Source organism: Phoca vitulina, unplaced genomic scaffold (assembly GCF_004348235.1).
Source record: "Phoca vitulina isolate PV1807 unplaced genomic scaffold, GSC_HSeal_1.0 scaffold97, whole genome shotgun sequence".
NCBI classification, from domain to species: domain Eukaryota; kingdom Metazoa; phylum Chordata; class Mammalia; order Carnivora; family Phocidae; genus Phoca; species Phoca vitulina.
The window spans coordinates 2,117,467-2,141,560 of NW_022589800.1; the positions used below are offsets into that span (position 1 = coordinate 2,117,467).

The following is a 24,094-nucleotide window of genomic DNA, read 5'->3' on the forward strand; positions in this document are numbered from 1 at the left end:
TTCTTGGATTATTGCTGCATGACGGACTGTCCCTCAACGTCAGTAGGCATTTATCCTGTGACATCAGGAGAAGCCTGTGCCATTTGCCTTTTTCCAGATTGACATGTAGGAATCCAGAGACTGAGTCTGGGACCTGAAGCATCACAAACATTTACTTAGCTTGTTAAGAAAGTTGTTCAACGACTCATCCTTCTACTTGCTGCTCCTGGCTTCTGCTGGTCAGCCCCTGGGCGTCCTGCATCACTGGTGGAAGGGGAAAAGCAAGACGCTGTAGAAGGAAAAAATAACCATTGTGACCACAACACTAAGAGATGCTTAAAAATATCTAAAGATACAATGGCTGAGGAATTTTTCTTGGCAACGTTGTGAGGCATTGAGCTGTACCTCCCAGGAGATAAACCATTTCTAGTAGGTGATACACTACGTAGAAATCATCAACTGTCTGTTTGTGCACATCTGGATTGATATTATCTCTATTTGTTAAGTCCCATGCCATACTGATGACTGAAGGGTTTTTTTTTTTTAACATTTTATTTATTTAATGAGAGAGAGAGAGAGAGCATGAATGGGGGGAGGGGCAGAGAGAGAGGGAGAAAGAATCTCAAGTGGACTCCGAGCTGAGAACAGAGCCTGACTCGGGGCTTGATCTCATGACTCTGAGATCACGACCTGAGTCAAAATCAAGAGTCAGATGCTTAACCAGCTGAGCTACCCAGGTGCCCCTGATTACTGAAGGTTTTTAAAAACACTGTTCATGACTGTGTCCTTCCAGTGACAGATGCTCCCTTCTGAATATACAGGATATCTTGGAGCATCGATCCATCAAGGGGACAGGGCATGTCTTACAACTGGCAGAGTCCATGGATGAGGGCTGGAAATAACTCCATTTTCTTTAAGATGACGATATTCAAAAGCAAATGTTAACACACACACACACACACACACACACACACACGTCATGCTATTGAAGGGTTTGACAGTGGCAGGTGTTTTGGAATCATTTCGGCAGACATATAATGTGTAATGAAGGAAACCAGATGAACACAGCATCAGATCTTGATATTACCCAGAAGACAGAATGAGAAGCATTGTGGAGGTTATTTCACACAAGAGTAGCAAGTGATCTTATGGAATATTCAAACACACAAGCCTCGGGAATTTTCAGAATTCTTTGCTCAGTTCTGCTGTTAACCAAATCTGTGCCTTCTCATGATGGACATAACCTTTGTATTAGGGTTTGATGTACATCGAACATATAAAAAGTGTAGGGGCAATGTCTGAACTGCATTACTTACCAGGATATTATAAAGATAAATGAGATAACAGATGGAAAATATTACGAACACACACTGATTATGGTTACCTCTTGCCACGACTCTATTTTCTTCCCTGGGACCATTCTTGTGGCACGTGTGCAGGCAGAAGACGCACCCCCTTCAATCGGGGCCACTTCCCCAATGACAAGTGTTCCTCGACTTTTGTTCCACCCCTGAGAATGGGGTGGAACAAAGGGAAGCCATAAAATCTTGGAAATAGATGCTAACAATTTACCCACTCATGGTGGGTGTACGAAATATGATGAAGCCTAGACTCAAGTTCCTGAACTTGAATTTGGACCAATTAACTTGCATATACCTGATATGGTGACTGGGGCACACACTGCTAGTTGCCCATTCATTGTCGAGATAGAAATAAGTAACTAAATGGGAACTGGAAAATACCTATATGTTTAAAAATCAAGAAACACACTTCTAAATGCATCATGAATCAAATAAAAATCTTATGAATACTAGAAAAAAGATTTGAATTGGACAAGATGGAAGTACTACAAGTCAAAGCTTATGGGATATAGCTTTTCAGTATTCAGATGGAAATATAGGGCCTTCAAAATGCATATTAAAAAAGTTCACAGGCTGAAGATTAATAACCTGAGCATTCATCTCAAGAATTTGGGAAATGAATAATTAAATGAACACAAAAATATTATAAAGAAAAAATGAATGGATAAGAGCAGAAATTAATTAAATAAGTATACAGTACAGTGACTCAAAAAGTCAAAAGTTGGAATATTGAAAATATCAATGAATCACATTATTCTTTGGTGAGATTGATGAAGAAATAAAGACAGGACATATAAATAAACAATGATGGGAATGAAAATTGGGGCATTTCTCAGGTCACACCCACGTAAAAGATAAGAGAATGTTGTGAATGACTTCATGAACATAAATTTGAGAACTTATGGAAAGTGGGAAGATTCCTATAGGACATATATTAAAGCTGACATAGGGAAAACAGCTATTTAATTCTCAAGAAATTGAATTTTAATATATTCCACATTAAAAACAAACCAACCAACCAACCTCTGGGTTGGTTCACTAGCTTTACTAGTAGATTCTGCCAAAATTTTGAAGTGGAGGTTATGCCAAACTTGCCCTAAACCTCCCATGGGACAGAAAAGAGTAAACTCCCCAACTCATCTTTTGGGCCAGTACGATGTAGAAACTACATCTTGAAATCTCACTCAGGAGCATAGACACAGACTCTAAGTAAAACTCAAGTTGGATTTAGTCCAGAAATGCAAGATTGGCACATTTGAAATCAATCAATATAATTTACCATGTTATCAAAATAAAGGATATTAATTATGTAATTATTTTAATTGATGAAGAAAAATTTTTTGACAAAATTTAATATCCATTCAGGGAATCAATAAAACATGTTAGCATACTAGGAACTAAAAGAAAGTTCCTTAAGCTCATGAAGCTATTGAACTTCTTCTGTATCTGAGTACAAGTTGACACGAAACGTTACACTGGTTTCAGGCGTCCAGCATCGTGGACACCTGACAATCAGCTTCTCACTTGGTGGTGAAACAGGTAAATGAGTCTGTGCTAAATGGCTTCTCCCATCATGTCTTTGCCATCTTATTCCAGACAGTGAAGTGAGAAAGGAGCAAAAGGCAGAAGGAATATAAAGGAAGAAAACTGGTCCGTTATCATGAATTATAAAATTTCATATGTTAGAAAAATCCAAAAATAATCTGCAGATCAGTCATTAGAATTACAATATAGGCCTGGGGACAAGGCACGTAAACGCATTGACTGCATCCCCAACATTAGCAACAATTGGAATCTGATTTACAAAAATATATCACATTTTGAAGCTTTGAAAATATCAAAGCCCTAGGAATAAATTTAACAAAAGACATGCAAGGCCTCTGCATAGAAAACTGTGAAGCGTTATTAAAATAATTTTAAATGACCTACGTAAATGATGAGATAGGTTTTGTCATGGATTAGAAGACTCAGTGCGGTACAGATCTCCATTCTCCCCATGCTAATCTATGTCTCAAAGAAATCCCAGGGAAAATCCTAATAGTGTCCTTTTTTGTGTATGAAAACTATAAGAGGATTTAAAATTTAAATGGATTTACAAATAGCCAGGACATTCTTGAAGAAGAACTTAACATGATTTGTTTTACCAAATATCAAGACTCATGCAGCTACTGTGTGGAATTGGCCCAAGCGACAAACAGATCAGCAGAGGACAGGAGAGCCCCCAAAGACCCATGCACACATGGGCATTGGCTTTATGATAAATATGGCTTTGCAGAGTGGTTAGAAAACAACAGATCTCTCAAAAACTCATGCTAGGAAAATTGCATATCCATATAGGCATATCCATATGGAGGAAACCTGTCTCCATAAATAACAACAACAACAAAATCAATTTGTGGATATCAAAACCTGAACTTGAGAGACAAAACAATAAGACTTGTAAATATATTAAAATTATTGCTGATATAAAAAAAATTACCTTCATAATATCCTTAGCACATGAAAAGATTGTTTAAAGTGGACATTAAAATCTTAACTAAAAATGAGATCGATTAAATTGAAATCGAGAAATTTTGTTCATTAAAAAAGCGTTATTCAGCAAATGGATAGGCAAGCCACATAAAACTGAAAAGAAATTTAAGGAAAAAATTAATGTAAAATTTGGGATAGTAATTACTTTTGGAGGGAGGGGTGCACAGAGGGACTCCCAGCCGGCAAAGTTCTTGTCCTTGATCTCGGCAGTGATTACAAAGGTGTTTGTGTAATAAAAATTTCACTAAGCTCTATATTTGTTTGGATGATTTTCTGAATCTGTGTTTTATTTTAAAATATAAAGACTAAGTGAGGAATTCCACAGAATGAGAGAAAATATATATAACACATACAATTGGCAAAAGAATCTTACGCAGTATATATATATAATCCCTACCAAAAACTAAAATAAATAAATAAATAAATAAAATAATAGAACAATCCTATCAATAGCAAAAATGTTCAAGAGCCGTGAAGAGATCCTTCCTAAAAGAAAATATTCAAATGTCCAACAAATATGTATAAAGGTGCTTCATCTCATCGGTAAGCATGGTCATGGACTTGGGCAGTGAGTACTGGAAGAGCTGGGGTATGGAGCGTGGCTGCAGAAGTCGTGTGTGTTCCCGAGAGAGCGTTTAGGGCTCAGTCCCCGCAGAGAACAGTCTGGTATTAACACTCACTTACTTTGGATATACCTATGGTCCAGGTATCTACTTCTTTACTCTTAGGTAGCAAAGAAACAATGTCTGCAATAGACTAAAGCCGGGAATTACTCAAATATTCCCCAATAGTAGAATAGACAAATAAACTGTAGTATGTCCCTACAGAGTATTAGCCGGCAGTGATAAAGTTATCGCAATAAAAATGGTAAATACAGCTACAAACTTCCACCCACGGGAAGTATGCATACTCCTTTTCCCCCTTTAGGCTGTATCTTTCTTAGACAATCTAAAAGACAGGTTACAACCCAAAGCCTTTGTCTCTGGCCTAATTTCTCATTAGATTTTGCTAAATTTTTGTACTATGAAAGTTTCTTGATACAAAGCATTAAGATATTCTGTCTTGTCAATAAGAAATATAATAATAAAATGATATAATAAATCAATGAAGAAATAAAATAAGAGATCAGTGTGATGTGGGAAACAGAGGCAAAATTAAAATTAAACTTCCTTCCTACTTGCAGCCCATTGATGGGTCCTTGAAACAAGAGAGTGACATTTCTGTAGGAGCTCAGCTGCCTCGATGTTAGTACTTTGCTAAGGGTAAAACGCAATCTTAGCTTAACATTATCCCGACCTTCTAGGATCCTGGAAGTCTTCTTTAACATACAGAGATTCCTTTGGAAGCTTTATCTCTAAACCCCCAAGATACATGTTGGCAATCATTCCCCAAGGACATGGCCCACCGATATACATCTGAAGGGTCTAATGACTCAGGTTTTATTAGACAGTAATAAATGACGTTTTCCCAACAATAGCTAGCCCACTCAAAGTCCTGGAAACCTTGTTTCCAAAATTCCTTAGACTTAACACTCTCCCTAATCCCCTCCCAACTTGAAAGTATATAATGGGCCATGAACCCAGTGCTATTCTTTCTGCCCATGGGTCCTGTCCCCGTGCTTTAATAAAACCCCCTTTTGCACCAAAGACGTCTCAAGAATTCCTTATTGGCCGTTGGCTTTGAATCCTAACATCTTTCAGACATCAAGTGGCTTCTGTTCTCAACCGAAATGTGCAAAGTATTTCTTCCATTTATTTTAAGAATTTACTCCGTTCAAGACACTGCACTGGCTATGGTGAAAACAAAAACACAAAGGAAAGTTTTTTTTTCTTCTTCCAAGAAACTCACATTCTCCTTGTGGAAAGGCCAGACAATGATGATATAACACAGACTAGAGTTTTCACGGAGATCTGTGGGAGTGCGCAGGACACAGACCACACAAGAGGACTAGATGGTCTCAGCCCTGTCGAGGGCCATTGTCCCCTGACAACACAGCTCTGCCTCAGTGTCTCAGCCTCACTGAAGAAGCCCAGGAGAGTCAGCCAGGAGGAGCTGTGGGGGTCCGAACAAACCTCAGATACTGACCTCAGGAGCTGCCCCTGCAAAGGAGCCTGCATTTGTTTTTATTATGAGCAACATATGCTCCAGGGCCTGTTAAAAACCATAGAGCAACAATTTGGCTAAAAGCTGGGTGTGGCCAGGAAAAGACAAAGGAAGAAAACTAGGTATCCTGGGCCCAGCTGCAGAAGCCTTATTCTGAGGATGGCAGAGCCCACCCACCCACGTGAGGCTTGTGCAACCTCGTGTAGCCGACCTGCCCAGTGCACCTGCCAATCACAACTGCTTGTCACCGTACTGTTGTATGACAGAGAAATGAAATTCTATTACTTAAGCCGCTTTAATTGGGGGGTTTTGGTCGTTGACATTGCAGCTACCCTGTATTGTTCAAATAATTAAATGTGATATTTATAAAATTCCTAACAATGTGTCCACTATCTAGTAAGTGCTCACCACATGGCAACTGTGTATTTTTTTCCTGATCCATTGGAAGAAGTGAAAGAGCAGCTCATTCTGTTTCACTTTACTTTCTCTTGATGTGAACACCCTCCCCTTCCTGAAACTATCTGATCTGCACTCTTGTGATTCCTTTCTTGGCTAATTTTTGGTCTTTTTCCTTCTTTGGTCTGCCAAAGACCACTCCTCAAGCGTGTCTATTCATCTTCCTCTCTCTCTAGATTCTGTTCCTCTAGTTACATCTATCACGTCTATTTCTGTCATACTTGTGATTACTTTTTATTACTTCCAGGTTTATAATCTGAAGACAGGCCTAAGATCCAGGCCAACATTTCTAATATTGCTGCATTTCTTTGGGCTTCACATGTCAAGAGTGAATTCGTCACTGATTTCTCCTATTGTTCCTCCTGTGTTTTAGTTCTGAGAGTTCTCACTCCTCACCACTCAGGCTGAAAACCTGCAGAGATAACTGTAATTCTCCCAATCCTTATAGCATCATCTAATCAAAAAATTTGCAAAGTACTATTGTTTGTAGCCCTATTGTTTTGCAGAGAGGAGTGAGAAATTACTTCTAGTGCACTCCGCTCCCTTCCCAATATTGCATTCTAAACAGGAGGTCATTTTGATGTGGTTTGGTGGGTTGGGGTCCAGAGCCGAGGGCCAAGAGAGAATTCTTGAGACATCTTTGGTGCAAGATGGTGACTTCATTAAAGCATGGGGACAGGACCCTTGGGCAGAAAGAGCTGCTGCACCGGGGTTGGAGGAAAGGCAGATTATATACTTGTGAGTTGGGGGAAGTGAAGACAAAGGGGGGTTGCCAAAAGGACTTTCATACACTAAAGAAGACTCACAGGACCCTGGAGGCCTTGCTATTGTCGAGCTAAGGTGGTTTTTCCCTCTAGCAAAGCATTAAGGACAGCATGACAGCTGGGAGCTTCCTGGAGGAAGGCTATACTCTGCCTGTCTCAAGTATTTGTCAACGGGCTGCAGGTTATAAGGATGTTTAATTGTACCTACATTCCCTTCTGCCTTTGTTTCCCACATCAATCGACCTCTGCTTGAACACTTCCAGTGACGGGGAGATCAGCACATACCGGAGGAGGTAATCTGCCTCATCTGCTCCAGTAGACAGAGAAGTGCAGAAACTGCCTGGGCATGAAATGCAGGCAGGTACCCAGAGGTGTGGGACAAGAAAAAACCCTCATTGTGAGAAGCAGATTCAGATTTGAGCCAGGAATCTGGCACCTGAAATGACTTCCCTGCCCAGCCTCAGTCCCTGGGCCCCCCTGGGCCCCCTCCTAGCCCAGTGCTATTCACGAAGGGACATGAAAAGGGGAGAGAAGGGAAAGACACTTCCCCCATTCGATCCTGTCGATGTATGAACAGGAGATGAAGCATCTCTTCCTCACTGGTGAACAGACAAATAATACTGATGCAAGGTGGTCCGAGTTCGACAGATATTTTCTCAAAAAAATGTAATGATCTAAAACACCAGTCAATTAATTTATCTGGAACTCTCTTACTTTATTGTTCTAATTCCTCAATCTTAAGGACGCCAGATGGACTTTAACTCGAATTGTCATTAAGTCTGTCTCAGGACATGCAGTGAAGTCAACGGCTTTACTCTGCTTCCCTCCAGGGCTATGTCCCTCCAGATTGCGCTCTTTCGTTGTAGAATGGCCTCTGAGTGACTTGGACCCAGTCTTGTCGGGGAGAGGTAGGTCACCATGACAATGTGTCCTAAGGGACTACGTCCCCAATGATGAGGTGACAAGAGCTGGCTACCGCTGTCCCTGTCTGCTTCGGGGCTCATCTGCCAAGCGTCTGTCCTGCCATACCGCAGATGATTCAGAGACCAACATGAAAAGGCAGCTTTACTGACGAGCAGCTGGGGCTGACCGCACCTGTCCAGAAGCAACAGGTAACCAGCCTACTGACAAAAATCCAAAGATAGGGCACGTGAATGAATGCAGAGGTCAGGCAAGCAAAGAACTAGGCAAACCTCTGTGAGAAACTTTTGCCTCACTCAGGTTCGATGCATGAGAGCCTCGTTCATTCCCTATGGCTTCCAGATCCCTCATAATCCTGAAAATCTCTTGAATTTCTCCAGATGCTCGATTGGCTTAAAATCTGCACAAGCTTAATCATGCAAACATCTCATACTGAGAACCCTGCTGTTTTACTAATATTCAGATGTGGACAGTTATGGAGTTGATGCCTGAGCGGTACGTTAAAATGTCCACAGGCATAAGGGGTGTTTCTCAGCTCCGTAAGCGGAGTGCTGGAGATCTGTGAACTTGTTGGAGAGGACAGGATTGTGTATGGAAAGGGGGGATCCTGAGAGCAGAGGTTGATGGTAGGACAGGTGGGGACCTAGCTTGGCATGTTTGGAGAGTAGCGCCCTCCTTGCCATATGCAGGACCAAAGCCGTATCTACCGAGTTCAGTCCATAGCTTCATAGCCCAAATTCAAATGAGATGTTAAAAAACTATTGATTGAATTTGTCTGCTGAACACAGATGAGCCAACAACAAACCTCTGTTTTTTCCTGAGTCCATCTGGCTGCACCAATGGACAGCTGCTTACGCCCAAGAGCATGTATGGGGTGGTGACAAAGTTTGCTGTCGTATCTCCATGGCCAGATTTTCTGGGTATATCCAGCTCCACAACTTCCTGATTGTGTGGTCTTGAAGAAAAAAATCACTCTTATCTCTGTATCATCTTTAAAAAGGGACAAAGGTGCTTGGACTCATGGGGCTGTTGGGGGGATTAAGCTAGCACGTGAAAAGCTCTCAGTACCTTGCACATTGTGTCAGTTTTGTCATGTCTTCTCAATGTGCCACGCGGACACAGGCTAGGACAGTAATTACGTTTCCAGACAGAACTCAGCTTTTGATTCACCAAATTGTTTACTGAGTTACAATTATTCAATTTGTGATAAGCAAATGAAGAATTCAAGGGAAACAAAACAAAGCATTTTCTCTGAACACGGGAGATGGCTGTGTGCAGAGCCCTGCCCTATGTGTCTCTGGACGAAGGTTTGTGTGGCTTCCTATGGGGGCCACCGGGGGCCGGCAAGTGCCGGTCAGGCTCCATTTCCATGGCGTGGAGGAGGTGGTATGTTTGGAGAGACGCCGCCAGGAGTCCAGGCAGGTGTGTTGCTATAAATAGCAAGCAGGGTGACCCCAGTGATGTCTGCACAGTTTCAAGCCCACAGACCTCTGGAATCACCAATGCATTTTAAAATAGTAAGTATGTTTCACACTGTGGGCAAATCATCCTCACATAGATCATGTCTTTGTCACAGCATAATAAAGGATGGCAGATGTCAGTATCCCTGTTCGATAGATAAGAAAACAGGTTCAGCCTTCTACCTCTGAAATAGAGACGGGGCATCAATTTCCCAAGCTCCTAGATTATTACATTATTTATCTACTAGCTCATTCAATAGAGGTTTATTTTTTACCTATTATATGCAAAGCACTGCACTTAATGAGGCCAGAGAAACCAGTGAGGTTTCTGCTCTTGAGGAGGGAAAATGCACGTCAATGCATAATTACCCCGATCTGTTGGTAGATCTGTTAATAGAGTCCTAGTCTCAAGAGCAGATGTAAGGGACTCCTGGGCAAAGTCTTCACAAAAGAACTGATGTTCATGATGTCTACTCATGTGCAGAAGACCAGAGGTAGAGCACAGCGGTGTCTTAAAGAGTTCTGGCTCGCCTGGAGGGGTGGCTGGTGATAGATGGGGGAGGGGACCTGGAAGGGAGCAGGGGAGCCCTGGCAAAATGAATCCGACAGCCTCTCACAGTCCTGAGTATGCATAAGGAGCTGCTCTTGGTTCTACAGGGAAAAGCAATGGCATAATCCTAGAGATCTTCCTCGTTAATTCTTCTCTGGAACCTAAGCTGTCAAACCAGAAGGATGTTTTTAGAGTTTATCACTGTGAATGCTGAAATTCAGGCTCACCTGTCCCGAGCTGCCTTCATGGTAGAATGCTGCCTTGACCTCCAAAAAGTATCTCCCTTGCAGCAGAGGAAGGCTGTTGTTCCAAGACCGACAAGGGGGACAAGACGTGGCCCAGAAGTTAAACAAGGAAAAACAAGGAACAAACAACACAAAGGATCAGTGCACACAGCGCACGGGTAACTCAGAGCTCCCTGAGGCATCTGAGCGCCCAAGTCAGAAGCACTCTGTCTAGGAGGGGCCTCCTCGGAAAGGGGGGGGGGGGGGGTCTGGAGTCAGGAGCAGAAAGCAGGGAGAGATGGGGTCATAGGGGCGAGGGGCCAGAGTTGCTCCGGCTGGAGGGGAAAGTCCTTGGCAACAGCAGGCCAGTCTGAGCAGCAAACAGAATTTTGTTTTCAACGACTTAGCTGGAAACCGAGGACGATGGTGATGGGAAGTGATATTGAGGAGTGGGCAGGAGCTAGGGTCTTGGGCACCTCTGGGTGCAAGGGACCCGTTTTGCAGGCTTGCGATGGAACGAGCAGACAACTTAAGGCACAGGGGGCTACAGAGCAAGACTGGCCTCAAGCACACTTGAAACCAGACCGTGTATTTTCCAGGCTGCTTCCCACTCTCCACCTCCTTTCTAACGGCTTCTCCCCCCTTCCCCCCGACCACCCTCAGGACTTTCAAACAAATTTCATGCAGCGCTGCAGCTGGAAAGAACTCTAGTTTGTATTCAGTAATTGTATGTTACAAAATATGTATCCAAATGAAGTAAATGATTCAAGATTATACAAATCAAGGCTGAAACTCAGCCCACTAATGTTTTAGTTGTCTGCCCTGTTCTAGGCACTGCTCTGTATACGGAGAATAGAGGGTGAGGGCAGGTCCCTTCTCAGACTTTGTGTCATCATTGCTCAGTCTCTGGCACCGTCAGATGCCCTGAACTTGGCTTTGGGCATTTCCAGCCATCCTTTTAGAGTTGTTCCCATCCTCTATTATATTTCACCCCAGGGCGTGCTGTGCTTCCTTCATATCCTGTCCCCCCGCTTGCTGCCCGGTCCTCCTCTCCAAACTTGCTCCCAGAAAAGTATCTGATGCATTAAGTCAGTTTTCCAAACCCGGGTTTATGCACGCTGGAGGGTGCAAAAAGGCTTTCCAAGATCCAGGTATGAATCATTCCAAGGGAATTATTACCTGGTCTTCAAATGTCTTATCGGCTCTTCTTAGAATTGGTCTGCTAGAGAAAGTATTTCTTCTCCTTTCCCTCTTTGCCTTTCAAGACCTGTTCTCCCTCGGTACAAAGGAAGGCGTAACCAACCCACCGTGTGGAAGTGGGGCAGCGGAAGGTTAGTGTGGGGGAGCGAAAGGACAGTTCGGGGCAGCACGTCCTCTCGCAAGTCCGCCGTTTCCAGTCTATTTCTTTCAACACAGCTGAATGGAAGCTGATTGAGTTGTCAGCTAATAGATCAATAGAAACCATTTTGATAATAGATGACTGTGTAATTTCTGGCACATAACTAATAGAAAGTTCAAATAATTTAGTGTTATTACTATAACAAAATGACTTCCATCCTCCGAGCTGTGGTGTATCAATGCCATTTATTCCCGTGAACTACTTCTGCAGTGTTTATATCTCCAAAATGAAAAATAAGAATGGAATGGATTCTGAAACTGCTCTCATTCTGATGATAAGTGGTTTTCACAGATACACACAAGAATTGAGAAAAAGTGCAGTCCACGTTATTATAAAATGATATGCCAATAAAAAATAACATAATTTAAAATTTATCATATATTTTTATTGTTTTGGTGAAATGTATGCTGATTACAGAATAAAATCTAATAGAAAATCTTTTCAAAACATTTATAGCCTCCAGAGTACAAGAAACAAAAAAACCATGCAGATAGATATAAAGAAATCAATAAAAGGCTTGTAATTATAAAAATACATTACAATACTTTGAATTATGAGTTCAGTGAGAAAAATAATATAAAATTTCCATTTTTTAAAGACACATGCACTCACGTAATTTTTTGAAACAAGTTTCCACAGGTATTATAGAATCAATATTTAGATTTCACCGAACATAGAAAGGAGTGATATGATAATTTAATTTAAAATGTCAATACTCACATGCAGTGGACATTAGAGTCCATGCAACAATTTAAGTGCATGACAAAAAAAATTGATGTCCAGTTTACAATTTGCAAGCTGATATGTTGTTATTTTATTTTGTCTTTTGTGGTTGGGAATGGGGTTTTAGTTGTTGCTGTTGTTTTCGTTTTAATTTTTTTTTTACTTGAGTGGAGTTGACACACAGTGAGTGTTACGTTGCTTCCAGGTGCACAGCATCCTGACTCAGCTTCTCTGTACGTCTGTGCTCCCCACACATGCAGCTGCCCTCCATCTCCAGGCAGCCCTAAAATGATAGATTTTTTATGTTGCTTAAAGATAAAAATGTTAAGTCCCACCCAAAGTGAGAAAGCGTGATGATGTGTAGCCCGCGATCCAATCTCAAGTCAGATTTCCGTGTTTGTCAGGTGCGCTCCGCTGACAGTATGGAGAGGAGACTGCCAGGCTCAGAAGGGAGGTGGGAGGCATACGATGGTCTCTTCCAATCTGATGCCTCAACCGCTGTAAGAGTTTTCTGTTCCCGTTGTAACAAGTTCCACACACGTGGGGGCTCAAAACAACGGAGATTTATTCTTTCTCTCCGTTCTGGAGGTCAGCAGTGTGAAATCAGCATGCAAGGTGCGGCCAGGCTGTATTCCCTCTGGAGGCTCCAGGGCAGAATCCACTCCTTGCCCTCGGCCGCTGCTGGCATTCTTCGGACTGCAGTCCCACGGCTTCCCGTCCTCAGGGCCAGCGTCTTCACCTCTCTCTGCTCCACCTCCGCAGTGCCTTCTCTACAGTGCCTGTGTCTACTTCACATTTCTCTCCGCCTCTCTCTTATAAGGACCCTTGAAATTGTATTTAAGGTCCAGCTGAATAATCCAGGATAGACTACCATCTCAATAGCCTTAAAGTAATCACACTGCGAAGACTTTGTCAGAGGACATAATATTTACAGGTTCTGGAGATTGGGTGTGGGCACACTTGGGGGTCCATGTTTCAACCTACTACACCAGCCCTGGAATGAGACAACCTAATTCTAGCACAGAAAATGCACTAAAAAGTAGTTGTAAAATGAATGGAAAAATTCTTTTTTTGGAGCAGAACTCTTTTAGATCACTCTCTCTCTCAAAATAATAAATGTAAATAAATGAATAAATATTTTTAAAAATGGGGCACCTAGGTTGCTCAGTTGTTTGAGCATCTGACTCTTGATTTCGGCTCAGGTCATGATCTCAGGGTTGTGAGATCGAGCCCCATGTGTAGGCTGCTCAGGATTCTCTCTCTCTCTCCCTCTGCCCCACTCCCCTACTTGCACTCTCTCTAAATAATAATAACAATATTTTTTTAAAAAAGAACTCTTTTAGCTCATCTATACTGAATTATTTCACTAGCTGTGAGTGGATATTTCCCAAACCAACCCTCCTTCCTCCCACGCTGCCTAGCCTACAGCTCAGTGATGTCCTTGGGCTTCTACTTCCTCTTTCCCTGGAGACAGAATCCCTCAGGCTCCAGCTTGCTATCTCTCCTTCTTTTCTTCATTCACTCAACAAATACTGAGTCCAGATGCTATGGGGCTTACAGTTTTGCAGGAAGTGAAGGAAGAGCATGTCATGGATAAGAAAACAAGAATTGAAATATTAAGACCTGTTCGGCAAGCATTTATCAAATATCCACTGCAGTTAAGATCGCTAAATTATCGAGTACAATCCTCAAGTCTGAGAACTTTTCCCTTGAGGTGGGAGATGAAACAGCAAAGTGAGGGAGCTAAGTGATGTTCCACTAATCGATAGCGTACTATTGAGCATCTTCAGAAGGTTGTAATCTGGGGTTGGGGGGAGGTGAGCAGTTTGGTCCTCCTGTCTCTCAACATCTTGTTCTTCCTGTTATTTTTCAGGTAGGCAGGTGGACAGAGACAATGGGAAATTTGAGTGGAGGCCACATAGCAGAGTTTGTTTTGGTGGGCTTCCCTACCTCTCCACCCCTCCAGTTACTCCTCTTTGTCCTCTTCCTCACAATCTACCTGTTGACACTGTTGGAGAACGCACTCTTCATTTCCACGATCTGGCTCACTCCAAGCCTTCACCGCCCGATGTACTTTTTCCTTGCCCACCTCTCCTTCTTGGAGCTGTGGTACATCAATGTCACAGTTCCCCGTCTTTTGGGAGCATTTCTTACCCAGGACTGTAGGGTCTCCTATGTAGGTTGCATGACCCAACTCTACTTCTTCATTGCCCTGGCCTGCACTGAATGTGTCCTGCTCGTGGTCATGGCCTATGACCACTACCTGGCCATCTGTGAGCCCCTCCGTTATCCTAGTCTCATGCCTTCCAGCCTGGCCACTCACCTTGCTGCTTCCTCTTGGGGTAGTGGTTTCTTCAGCTCCATGATGAAGCTTCTTTTCATTTCCCGACTGTCCTACTGTGGACCCAACATCATCAACCACTTTTTCTGTGATATCTCTCCCCTACTCAACCTCACCTGCTCTGACAAGGAGCAAGCAGAACTAGTAGACTTCCTCTTGGCTCTGGTGATGATCCTGCTCCCTCTGTTGGCTGTGGTTTCATCATATACCGCCATCATTGCCACCATCGTGAGGATTCCTACTGCCCAGGGACGTCGCAAAGCCTTCTCCACCTGCGCCTGTCACCTGGCCGTGGTTGTCATCTATTATTCCTCCACCCTCTTCACCTACGCGCGGCCCCGTGCCATGTACACCTTCAACCACAACAAGGTCATCTCTGTGCTCTATACGGTCATCGTACCATTCCTCAATCCAGCCATCTACTGCCTGAGGAACAGGGAGGTGAAGGATGCTCTCAGAAAGTTGGTCCTGGGCAGATGCCACTAGTCTAGGAATGTTCCAGATTGATGTACAGAGGGACCTAGCAGGCAGGAAGGAACGGGGTCTTAGTAGTGCCGCCTCAAGGAATCATAAAATAGGCTCAAAGGGAACATAAGTATCAATTAGTATGCAGTTTTGCTAAATAGCATCTGGGAATCTCCTGAAACAAACAAAAGTTTATGAATCATTGATCTTGTACGGGGTTTCCAAACTAAGGTTGAGTTAGCTGCATACGAATCTCCCGGGGGTTTGTTAAGATGCAAATTCCCAGAAAAAAAAATCTGTAGAGGGTCTGATAGAGTATGTCTAGGTTGCAACCCTGCCGTGCACAATTTCCAACTTCCTAGCAACACTTGTTTCATAGCCAGTTTGAAATTCCCTACTTTAGATCAACCCTCTTATTTTATAAGTGAGAAAACATAAGAAAGGGGACTTACTGGTGGATATGTCAAAGTGATATAGGCTTTACTGCAGCAGTTTCAAAGGTCCAAATTCTCAAATCCCACTTCAATGAGAAATCACAAAAGTACGATTATTATACCCCAAGACCTGAAACTCATGTCAGCTGATCAATACTCTGTACCTCTACACGTCTTATACCCACTGCAAGTCAAAGAGGAGGAAAATGTAATGCTGATATTCAGCCATGTGTGCACCAATGTGAACATGGCTAAATATTCATCTGCATCTCCCTTCCTTGACTCTCAGTGGGATTGACCTAATGAGTGTTGATTCCGTAGTACGTAAAATGCAGTAGAAAACGTGTACATAGGTTGGTCTCGGAATCTTCTCCAGCACGATGGGCAGCTTCCGCTTTAATTAGCTGGTACCTGGGTTATACCAGCTGCTAAATATTTTAAGTTTTGCTCCTGAGGCAAATGAGCACAAGAACAGAAAATGTCTTAATAAGAGACAGAATGAAGGAATGAGAGGTAGGATGCAGATATCTATCCCTCAAGTGAGTGAGATGCCTCAGATTCAAAGCCTGAATTATAGACATTCTTTCAAGTTCCTTTGATTTTTGGAAACCTGTTTGAATTGCTTAGGGTGATTTTGCACACCCTGACTCAGGGTTTTGTTCTGGACATTTGAACCATATTTAATGTTTCTTTAGTTGTGGATATGTAGAAGAATAAAAAAAGTGGTATTGAACAAATACTCATAAACTTAAATTGTCATAACTGATGTATTTGCTCATTCTGAAGGCTTTGGGGAAAAGAGATGATTATTTATTAAAGAAAACTACTTGATCAATAATCATTTTAGGTTTTCCAGGATCTAAAATGAAGTAAAAACAACAGCAACAAAGAAATCGGACACTTTTAAAAGAGTAAGTTGCTTTATTTTCATGAAATTTAAATGTCCTTTTAAGGAAATATCTCTGAGATTGGCTCCATATACCTTCCCCTCATTATGTTCTCTTTTCCTTTCATAGAGTTATGGAAGGCATGATGTTTTATGCAAGAATTCTGCTCCTAAAACCAAGAAATTTCACTTTGATCTTAGTTTTACCTCTAAGTCCCTCTTACAATGAAAATATTATCAGCTACCTCATATGGTTGCTGCAAATATCAAATAAATAATGTACGTGGGAGTGAAGTGTTAACATCTTTTCTCTTTGTAGATAAATTTCACCTTGGATTAATTTACTTTTCTTCCCCTAGCTTTATTGAAATACAGCTGACAAATAAAATTGTAAGGTATTGAAAGTGTATGATGTGACGACTTGATATTCATATACACTGTGAAAGAATTCACCTTCCGTTAACTTTCTAGCTCGGGACTCTTGGAAGCCTGATAATGTTGCTAAGCAACATTGCTTATTGTACAAATGAGCCCTGATGAGTAAAAATCCTCTGGACTGGGAGAATAATGAAAGTATTATAAGTAACTGGGGGTAAGTCACAGCTTCAAGCTGCCTTTGTAACTTGGTGTGCCTTTTGCTGGGAGCCCTGGAAACCGTGGACCCCACAGAACAGTTAGAAGAGACAATGGCTCTTTTGGGACTTGAGAGTTCCAAGTCAAGGTGGACGGTGTGCCCCTGTGCGTGAATCTCATGGCCTCACCCCTGCCCTCTGACTTGGAATCCCAGAGACGAGCCCCTGTCTGCTTTCAGCACTCCTTCCCCAGGAGAGAAGTTCCTGATGCCGCTGGGCTGCGTGCTGTGTCTCTGTCCTGTATTTCTCTGAGTGAAGCTGATGCCAAGTGTGGCCTTTGGTAGGGTGTGAGCTTGGTTACTCGGGGAAGCCTCAGATCTTCTGGCATATAATAGCTAACTCACAGGAACACTTCAATAAATGCTAAGGCCCGGGGCACCTGGGTGGCTCAGTCGTTAAGCGTCTGCCTTCGGCTCAGGTCATGATCCCGGGGTCCTGGGATCGAGCCCCACATCGGGCTCCCTGCTTGGCGGGAAGCCTGCTTCTCCCTCTCCCACTCCCTCTGCTTGTGTTCCTGCCCTTGCTCTCTCTCTCTCTCTGTCAAATAAAAAAAAAAAAAATGCTAAGGCCCGTCTTTATCATCATTTTGTCATAAATCATATGATTATGTGCTTCTAACAGATGTGCCTCTTCTACTAGCCACACCTCAAACTCACTCTTATTCAAACAGATTGGAGGACTGAGCGGGTACTCGAGAACATACGTGGAAAGCTAAGCGCGGATCACCCTTAATTATGTGGAAAGGGTGATAACTTCACTAGAAAACTCAACATTTCCAATGATCTGATCTAAAAATATGGCAGCACGTCATTGGGTTGACTCAGTGAGGTTCACACTCCTTTTAAAGATGATCAGGACGTATGATAACTCTTTATTAGAATATTAACATAGAACACTAATCTCTTCCTAGCCATTTCAGTCTAGGATCTTGTGCTTGATACCAACCTTCTCGGAAGGAGGAGCTAGAGAAGGTCAGCTGGCCTTTTTGTATGGTTCTCATCGTGTCATGGTCTTGCCCAGTGTCAGGTGTAAGCCCTTCTCATTTGCTTTCCGTCACTGGTGTAGATGGCTCGTTTTCCTTTGCTATGACAACCCAATTTTTTCCCAAGCTGAAAACATGCCCAACCCAGGCGATGCATCTGCATCTCTTTGCCACGTGTTTGATTTATCAGCTTTTCTTGTATCTAAGAGTGGTCTTATATGTCATTTTTGTCCAATAAATGGAAGCTGAATTCAGCTGGAGAGGCTTTCCTTTTCAGAGAAAGTTGTAGCTGGCACGGGTGCTTCCTCTTTCCTGCTGTTGAACTTGGGTTTGATGCCCGGAGCTCCATCAGCAGTCCACAAGGTAACAAACATGAGGAAGAAGGGTCAGCACACTGAAGCTGTAGCTGCAGAAATAATGAAAATCGTGGGTCTTTGATCACATGGTGGAGAAGTGGAACCATCACCAGCTAATACCTGTATCCAAGGGTTTGTTTTTTTAAAGATTTGTTTATTTTAGAGAGAGAGAGAGAGCGAGAGAGCATGCGCACGCGCGGTGAGTGGGGGGAGGGGCATAGGGAGAGATTGAGAACCCTCAAGCATCCTCCCTCCCTGCTGAGCAGGGAGCCTGACAGGGGGCTTGATCCCAGGACCCTGAGATCATGCCCTGAGATGAAACCAAGAGTCGGCTGCTTAACTGACTGAGCCATCCAGGGGCCCCCCAAGTTTTTTTTTATTAAATGATAAAAACCATTTTCCATTTGTTGGAGTCACTGTAATTTGTGTTTTATTTTCAACCTTATATGCCTGATGTAATATACTTATCTGCTTTTTGCCTTGCATTCTTTTAGAATTTTTTTTTAAGATTTAATTATTTATTTGTCAGAGAGAGAGAATGGCAGGCAGAGGGAGAAGCAGGCTCCCCATTGAGCAGGGAGCCTGATGTGGGACTCAATCCCAGGACTCTGGGATCATGACATGAGCCAAAGGTGGACGCTTAACCGACTGAGCCACCCAGGAGTCCCTAGAATTTTTCAAATGATTTTTACTTTTAGGTTTTTTTTTTAATTTTTCAAATGAAATATATTTTTCTAAGTTGCCAGATTAAGATCATGACGCCTCCCCCCCACACCTCGTATTTTGTCATTCGATAAAGTGTGAGATTTACTGTCTCTTTAAAGTTATAATTCACAGGCTAGCCAGAGAGAGGTGGGTCATTTCCCAGACACCATACCTACCATTCCAATAGCTACTACAAGTCAGTTTTATATTCTTTTATTTTGCCACACTTTATTTTATTTTATTTCTTTGTCTTTAGGTTATGAACATGTACTTTTTTTACCAGAGAGGGATAACAGAAAGGGAACAAGGGAGGGGCATGTGTCATTATGATTCTTTAAATAAACTTAATTTATTTTAAAACAGGGGCACTATTCATCACAATTAACTAAGAATGTTCTTGCATTTAAAAAGAAAACATAAGTTACGTGATTTTTATTCATAAAACAGTGCATAGAAAGCACAAAATGTGGTTATCTGCCTCAAAATTTTTATAATGAGAGGAATTAGAAAATACACAATTTTCAGAAGCGATTATAAAATACAAGGAAAAATGTGAGTTTCCCCAGGAAACTTCAACCTTTACATTTTAAAATTACTTTATTTCTCCTTACCAAAGCTAAATGCCCAATGATCCTAAATATGGTTCCAGAGTCACACATATTACAATATATAAGCTCTGAGCGTTTTCTCACTTAACTCAAAGCTATAGTCTCTGCCTACTTTTTCAATATTATCCTTTAATTAACTGTTTTTTTTCTTCTGTGACAGGAAACAATAAAGAGTGAGCTTAGAATTCCTTTTTTTGCTTTAAGCACTCAGAGTTTTAACTACAGCTTTTTTCTTTGTACCAAGGAATAATTGTAAACAGTTATAACAAGAAAAGATGGTATTTTGTTTTGTTAAGTTCTGGATTAATGTTAGCATTGCCTTTTAAAGATGAGGAATGTGGTGCTTGGAAAGACTTGAGAATCTGTTTGCCTCACAGCACTAAGAGAGAGCAATGAAAACTCATGTTTTTCTTTTTTTATTGAATATATTTGACATATAACATTGTGTGAATTGAAAGTGTACAATATGTTACTTTGATACATTTATATATTGTAATATGATTGTCTTTGTAGCAATATTTATCACATTACGTAATTATAGTCCCCTATTGTATGTATCTATTATACCATGCATCGAAAACTATGGCTTATTTGCTATTCATTGCAAGTGTGTGTCCTTAAACACCTTGAGTCTTATCTCTTCACCCCCATTCCCTAGTAACCACCATCTTGCCATCTGTTTAGTATGATTTTGACTTTTTTTTTAAGATTCCACATATAAGTGATATCATACATTACTTGTCTTTATCTGACTTATCTCACTTAGCATATGTGCTCAAGTTTCATCCATGTTGTCTCAAATGGTGGGATTCCCTCCTTTCTCATGGCCTAATTCTCATGGCACATCTTTTTTTCTAATCACCCATTGATGGGCATTTAGGTTGTTTCCGTATCTTGGCTACTGTTAATAATACTGTAATGAACAGGGGAGTGTATGAATCTCTTTGAAATACATATATATGTTTTTATTTACTGAGTTACTGATGCATGAGAGTTGTGTAGGTGTATGGAGCTGATCCTTGTGTGTATAACATCTAAGCGTGTTTGGAGTTTGTATACGTGTGTGTACATGTACTTGGGTCCCCAAATAAGAGTGAGTAAATGCCATTCTGATTTTCTGGAATGACTTTGGTTATAGCACTATATTCCTCCAGAGCATCTTATGATTTGTGAGACCATTCTCCAGAAGGAGAAGAGGACACACACACACACACACACACACACACAGACTTTTCCATCACCTTCCTCTGCCCCACAGTCTGGGGGGAGGAAGGCAACGCTCTTCAAGCCTAAGGTCTCTCTTGTGCCATTTAGCTTGTCTGCTCTTCCCTCAGTATTCCCCCGGATCCCCTTGGGCCCTGGAAAGGCCAAGTACTTTCCTGAGGGCTGTGTCTGCTGGGAGGTCCCCTGTGGGTGGGAGGGAGTTGGTGTGTGCTCCCCCAGTAGCTTGGAGGCAGGCAGAGCACAAACAGCTCTTTCTATGCCTTCTTCAAGCGAGCAGAGACACAACCGGGCTTGCCCAGTGCCTCTTGAGCTTGGGGATATTGAATTCTTCCTCCTGGTCTACATGATCTCTCCTCTTTTCTCAATTCAAGGGGGTCATTCCTGACAAGGCTGGGAGAAGAGTCCTAAGTTACGTGACTGGGAAAATGGTGGGTTGAAAAAAGACTCTCAGGTATTTCCAGGGGATGATTGAAAATCATTTTTAGTTCAATCACTGATTCTTAGGAGCTTTCATTTCATTGATATTTAAAAATAGTTGTCTTTTTTGAGCTTATTGTGGAAAGTGTAGCTACACAATATAGTTGGGGAGTGAACTTAGTACATATATAGATTCACGTCGCTTCAACAGTATTCCTCTATCACCTTGTATATTAAGCCATATGAAGAAGTATTGTGTAGTATAGGTCGTCATGTCATTTTAAAACTCTACTGTAATTACCCACTCTAGATAAAATAGGCCTGAGTCTCTACAATTGCCCAGTGATCTGTGCTCCTGAAGATACCTCAGTTTAATGCATCAGCCCACCCGTATGCCTTGCAAAGTGCAGAGTCCAGGCGTGCTCTGACCTAGGAAACAGACTCAGAGGAAGTGGCAGAGAAAATAGAATGACCGTATGAGAGAACATGAATGGGTATGTGTGCGGGGGGAGGGTGGAACACGGGCATGTGAGTCTGTGTGTGTGTTTCTCCATTAAACGAGGGCAGGGTCTGGCAAAGGTGATGGTGGTTGTAGTTTCCATGACTTCTAACTCTTTAGAAGATTTCACTTCTCTTCGTGCATAGTACCATAACAAGAAGGTGGTAAGATTCATCTCTGGGTCAGCTGGGCGCCATGATGTTTGTCCTGGCTAGCTCCTGATCGTGAGGCTCACGTGAAGCAACGTGCCTTCAGATACTGTGAAGTGATACGCAGACGCGAGGCATCGTCTGCCCCAGAGTCGGCACGTCCTGCTCAGGAATCTGCTCGCTGCTGAACTGGTGCTGGAGAAAGGCTGTCGTTCTCTGGGCCTTGCCCTCTTCCTCCTCTGTCTGCCAGACGGCCTTGACAAATGACCTTGGAAGCCACCGACGGGACTAAGATACCTAGTCCTGGAGATCTGAGACCTAGACTCCTTCCTACATTTACATTGCACGGGACTATTGGCAAAGCATACTATATATATATATGTGTGTGTGTGTGTTATATATATGGAGAGTTTCAAGGCTCAAATGTGATCATACTGTACTTTCAATTCTTCTCCTCTTTCATTTGACTTAATTTGACTTTTCCTCTTTTATTGGACTACTGGAAGACAAAGCTAATCCCATGCTTAAATGATAAAACTGCTCAGTCAGATGTTTTTGGTATAATTCTGTATACTTCCTTCTCTTCCCTTTATTTTTTCCTATCCTCATCTTGTTGTGCTCATTTCCCCAGCAATACTGCCTCTGAGTCTTACATTCCTGTGGGAAGTACAGGAAAGAATGCACAGCTCCTGTGAGAACATCCCCCACTGCATGTGCGAAGTCTTAGTCTTAAATTCCACAGGCTGCCTTCATTTCCAGCTTCAGGACTGAGGCATCGCCTCTGAGAATGACATGCCTGTTGCTAAAGTCCTGACAAGACATTGCATTGTCCCATTTCCTGCGGGGCCCTGGGAAGGGTTCCAGGAAGAAAGGACTTCTGGGTATAACGCCCTCCCTACCCATTTGCCAGGACAGAGGTGTGCTGAGGAAAACCTGGCTGGAGGGCGGGCCTAAGCTATTCATTAATAGGTTTCAGGCTGGTTGGACCTTCAGACTCAGAGAAGAGTAGAAAGCAGCTGAGGGAGCTCAGGGTCCACAAACCTTGCCTTGTTTGTAAGCTCCACCATCCCCACACTGCCTCATAATCCTAGGTCACGGCAAGCAGGGGCTGTTTTGTGCTGTGTGTGCATGCGTGTGTGTGTGTGTGTGTGTGTGTGTGTGTGTGTGTGTGAATTAAAGGCTGAGTGCCAACAGAAAACAAACTTGTTTGTTGAATTTGCACTATTAGACATTTTTTTTTGTTTATCTGTGTCTGTTTTCCTCTCTAACATCATCACTAAGAGGTGGTTCTTCTATCTTTCTTTAGGGTCCTACAGCGAGGTCTGAGTAGCAAGAGGGAAGTGGATGGGGTGGGCAGCCATTTTGCCCAAAAGTTTCAGGAAGAATAGACAGCCTTCCCCGGCTGTTCCTCACATGTCCTGCACACAAGCAGGGTTGTTGAGAAGTAGAGAACAAGAGAGACCGGGTCTGGAGAAGCACGGGAGGGAGGGATCAGCCGCAGGACCCAGAGAAAGTCTGGGAGGTGGGAGGTCCGAGGTTCAGATTCGGGGTGATTCTCAGCGTGCCTGGACGGAGACTGCACCCTGGGGGGCATACAGGACGCTCACGATGGCAGAAGGCATCGGGGTTCTTCATTTTTCCTGATACTATTTTCAAGTGACTTGTGTGTCCTTTAATCTAATACCCCCAGAAAGGTCCCACGGTCTCCTCCTTTCTCATTAAAAATGGCTGTGGTTTCCACCATGTAGATCTGTGTTGATTTTTTGGCAGGGTGATGGGAGAATTAGCAGTGCATCCTGGAAAGGTCACAGCAAATGTCCATAGGAATTTAATTAAAATCCTAAAGCTCATTAGATGTTCACAGATGTGATGAAATTATATTATATCCACCTTGAAAATAAAAGAACTAGTATTCTGAAAATGA

The 24,094-nt window shown here is 42.5% G+C and overlaps 1 protein-coding gene across 1 annotated transcript; it reads left to right on the forward strand.

The window, feature by feature from the left end:
- Window positions 1-14,366: 14,366 nt before the first annotated feature.
- On the forward strand, window positions 14,367-15,299 carry LOC116627397 (olfactory receptor 6P1). Its single transcript, XM_032397153.1, has one exon. It carries the CDS (start codon window positions 14,367-14,369, stop codon window positions 15,297-15,299), a length of 933 nt encoding a protein of 310 aa, XP_032253044.1.
- The last annotated feature ends 8,795 nt before the right edge of the window (window positions 15,300-24,094 follow it).

Coding starts and splice junctions, on each gene's coding strand:
- LOC116627397 (XM_032397153.1), top strand. CDS start 14,367: ATGGGAAATTTGAGTGGAGGCCACATAGCAGAGTTTGTTTTGGTGGGC.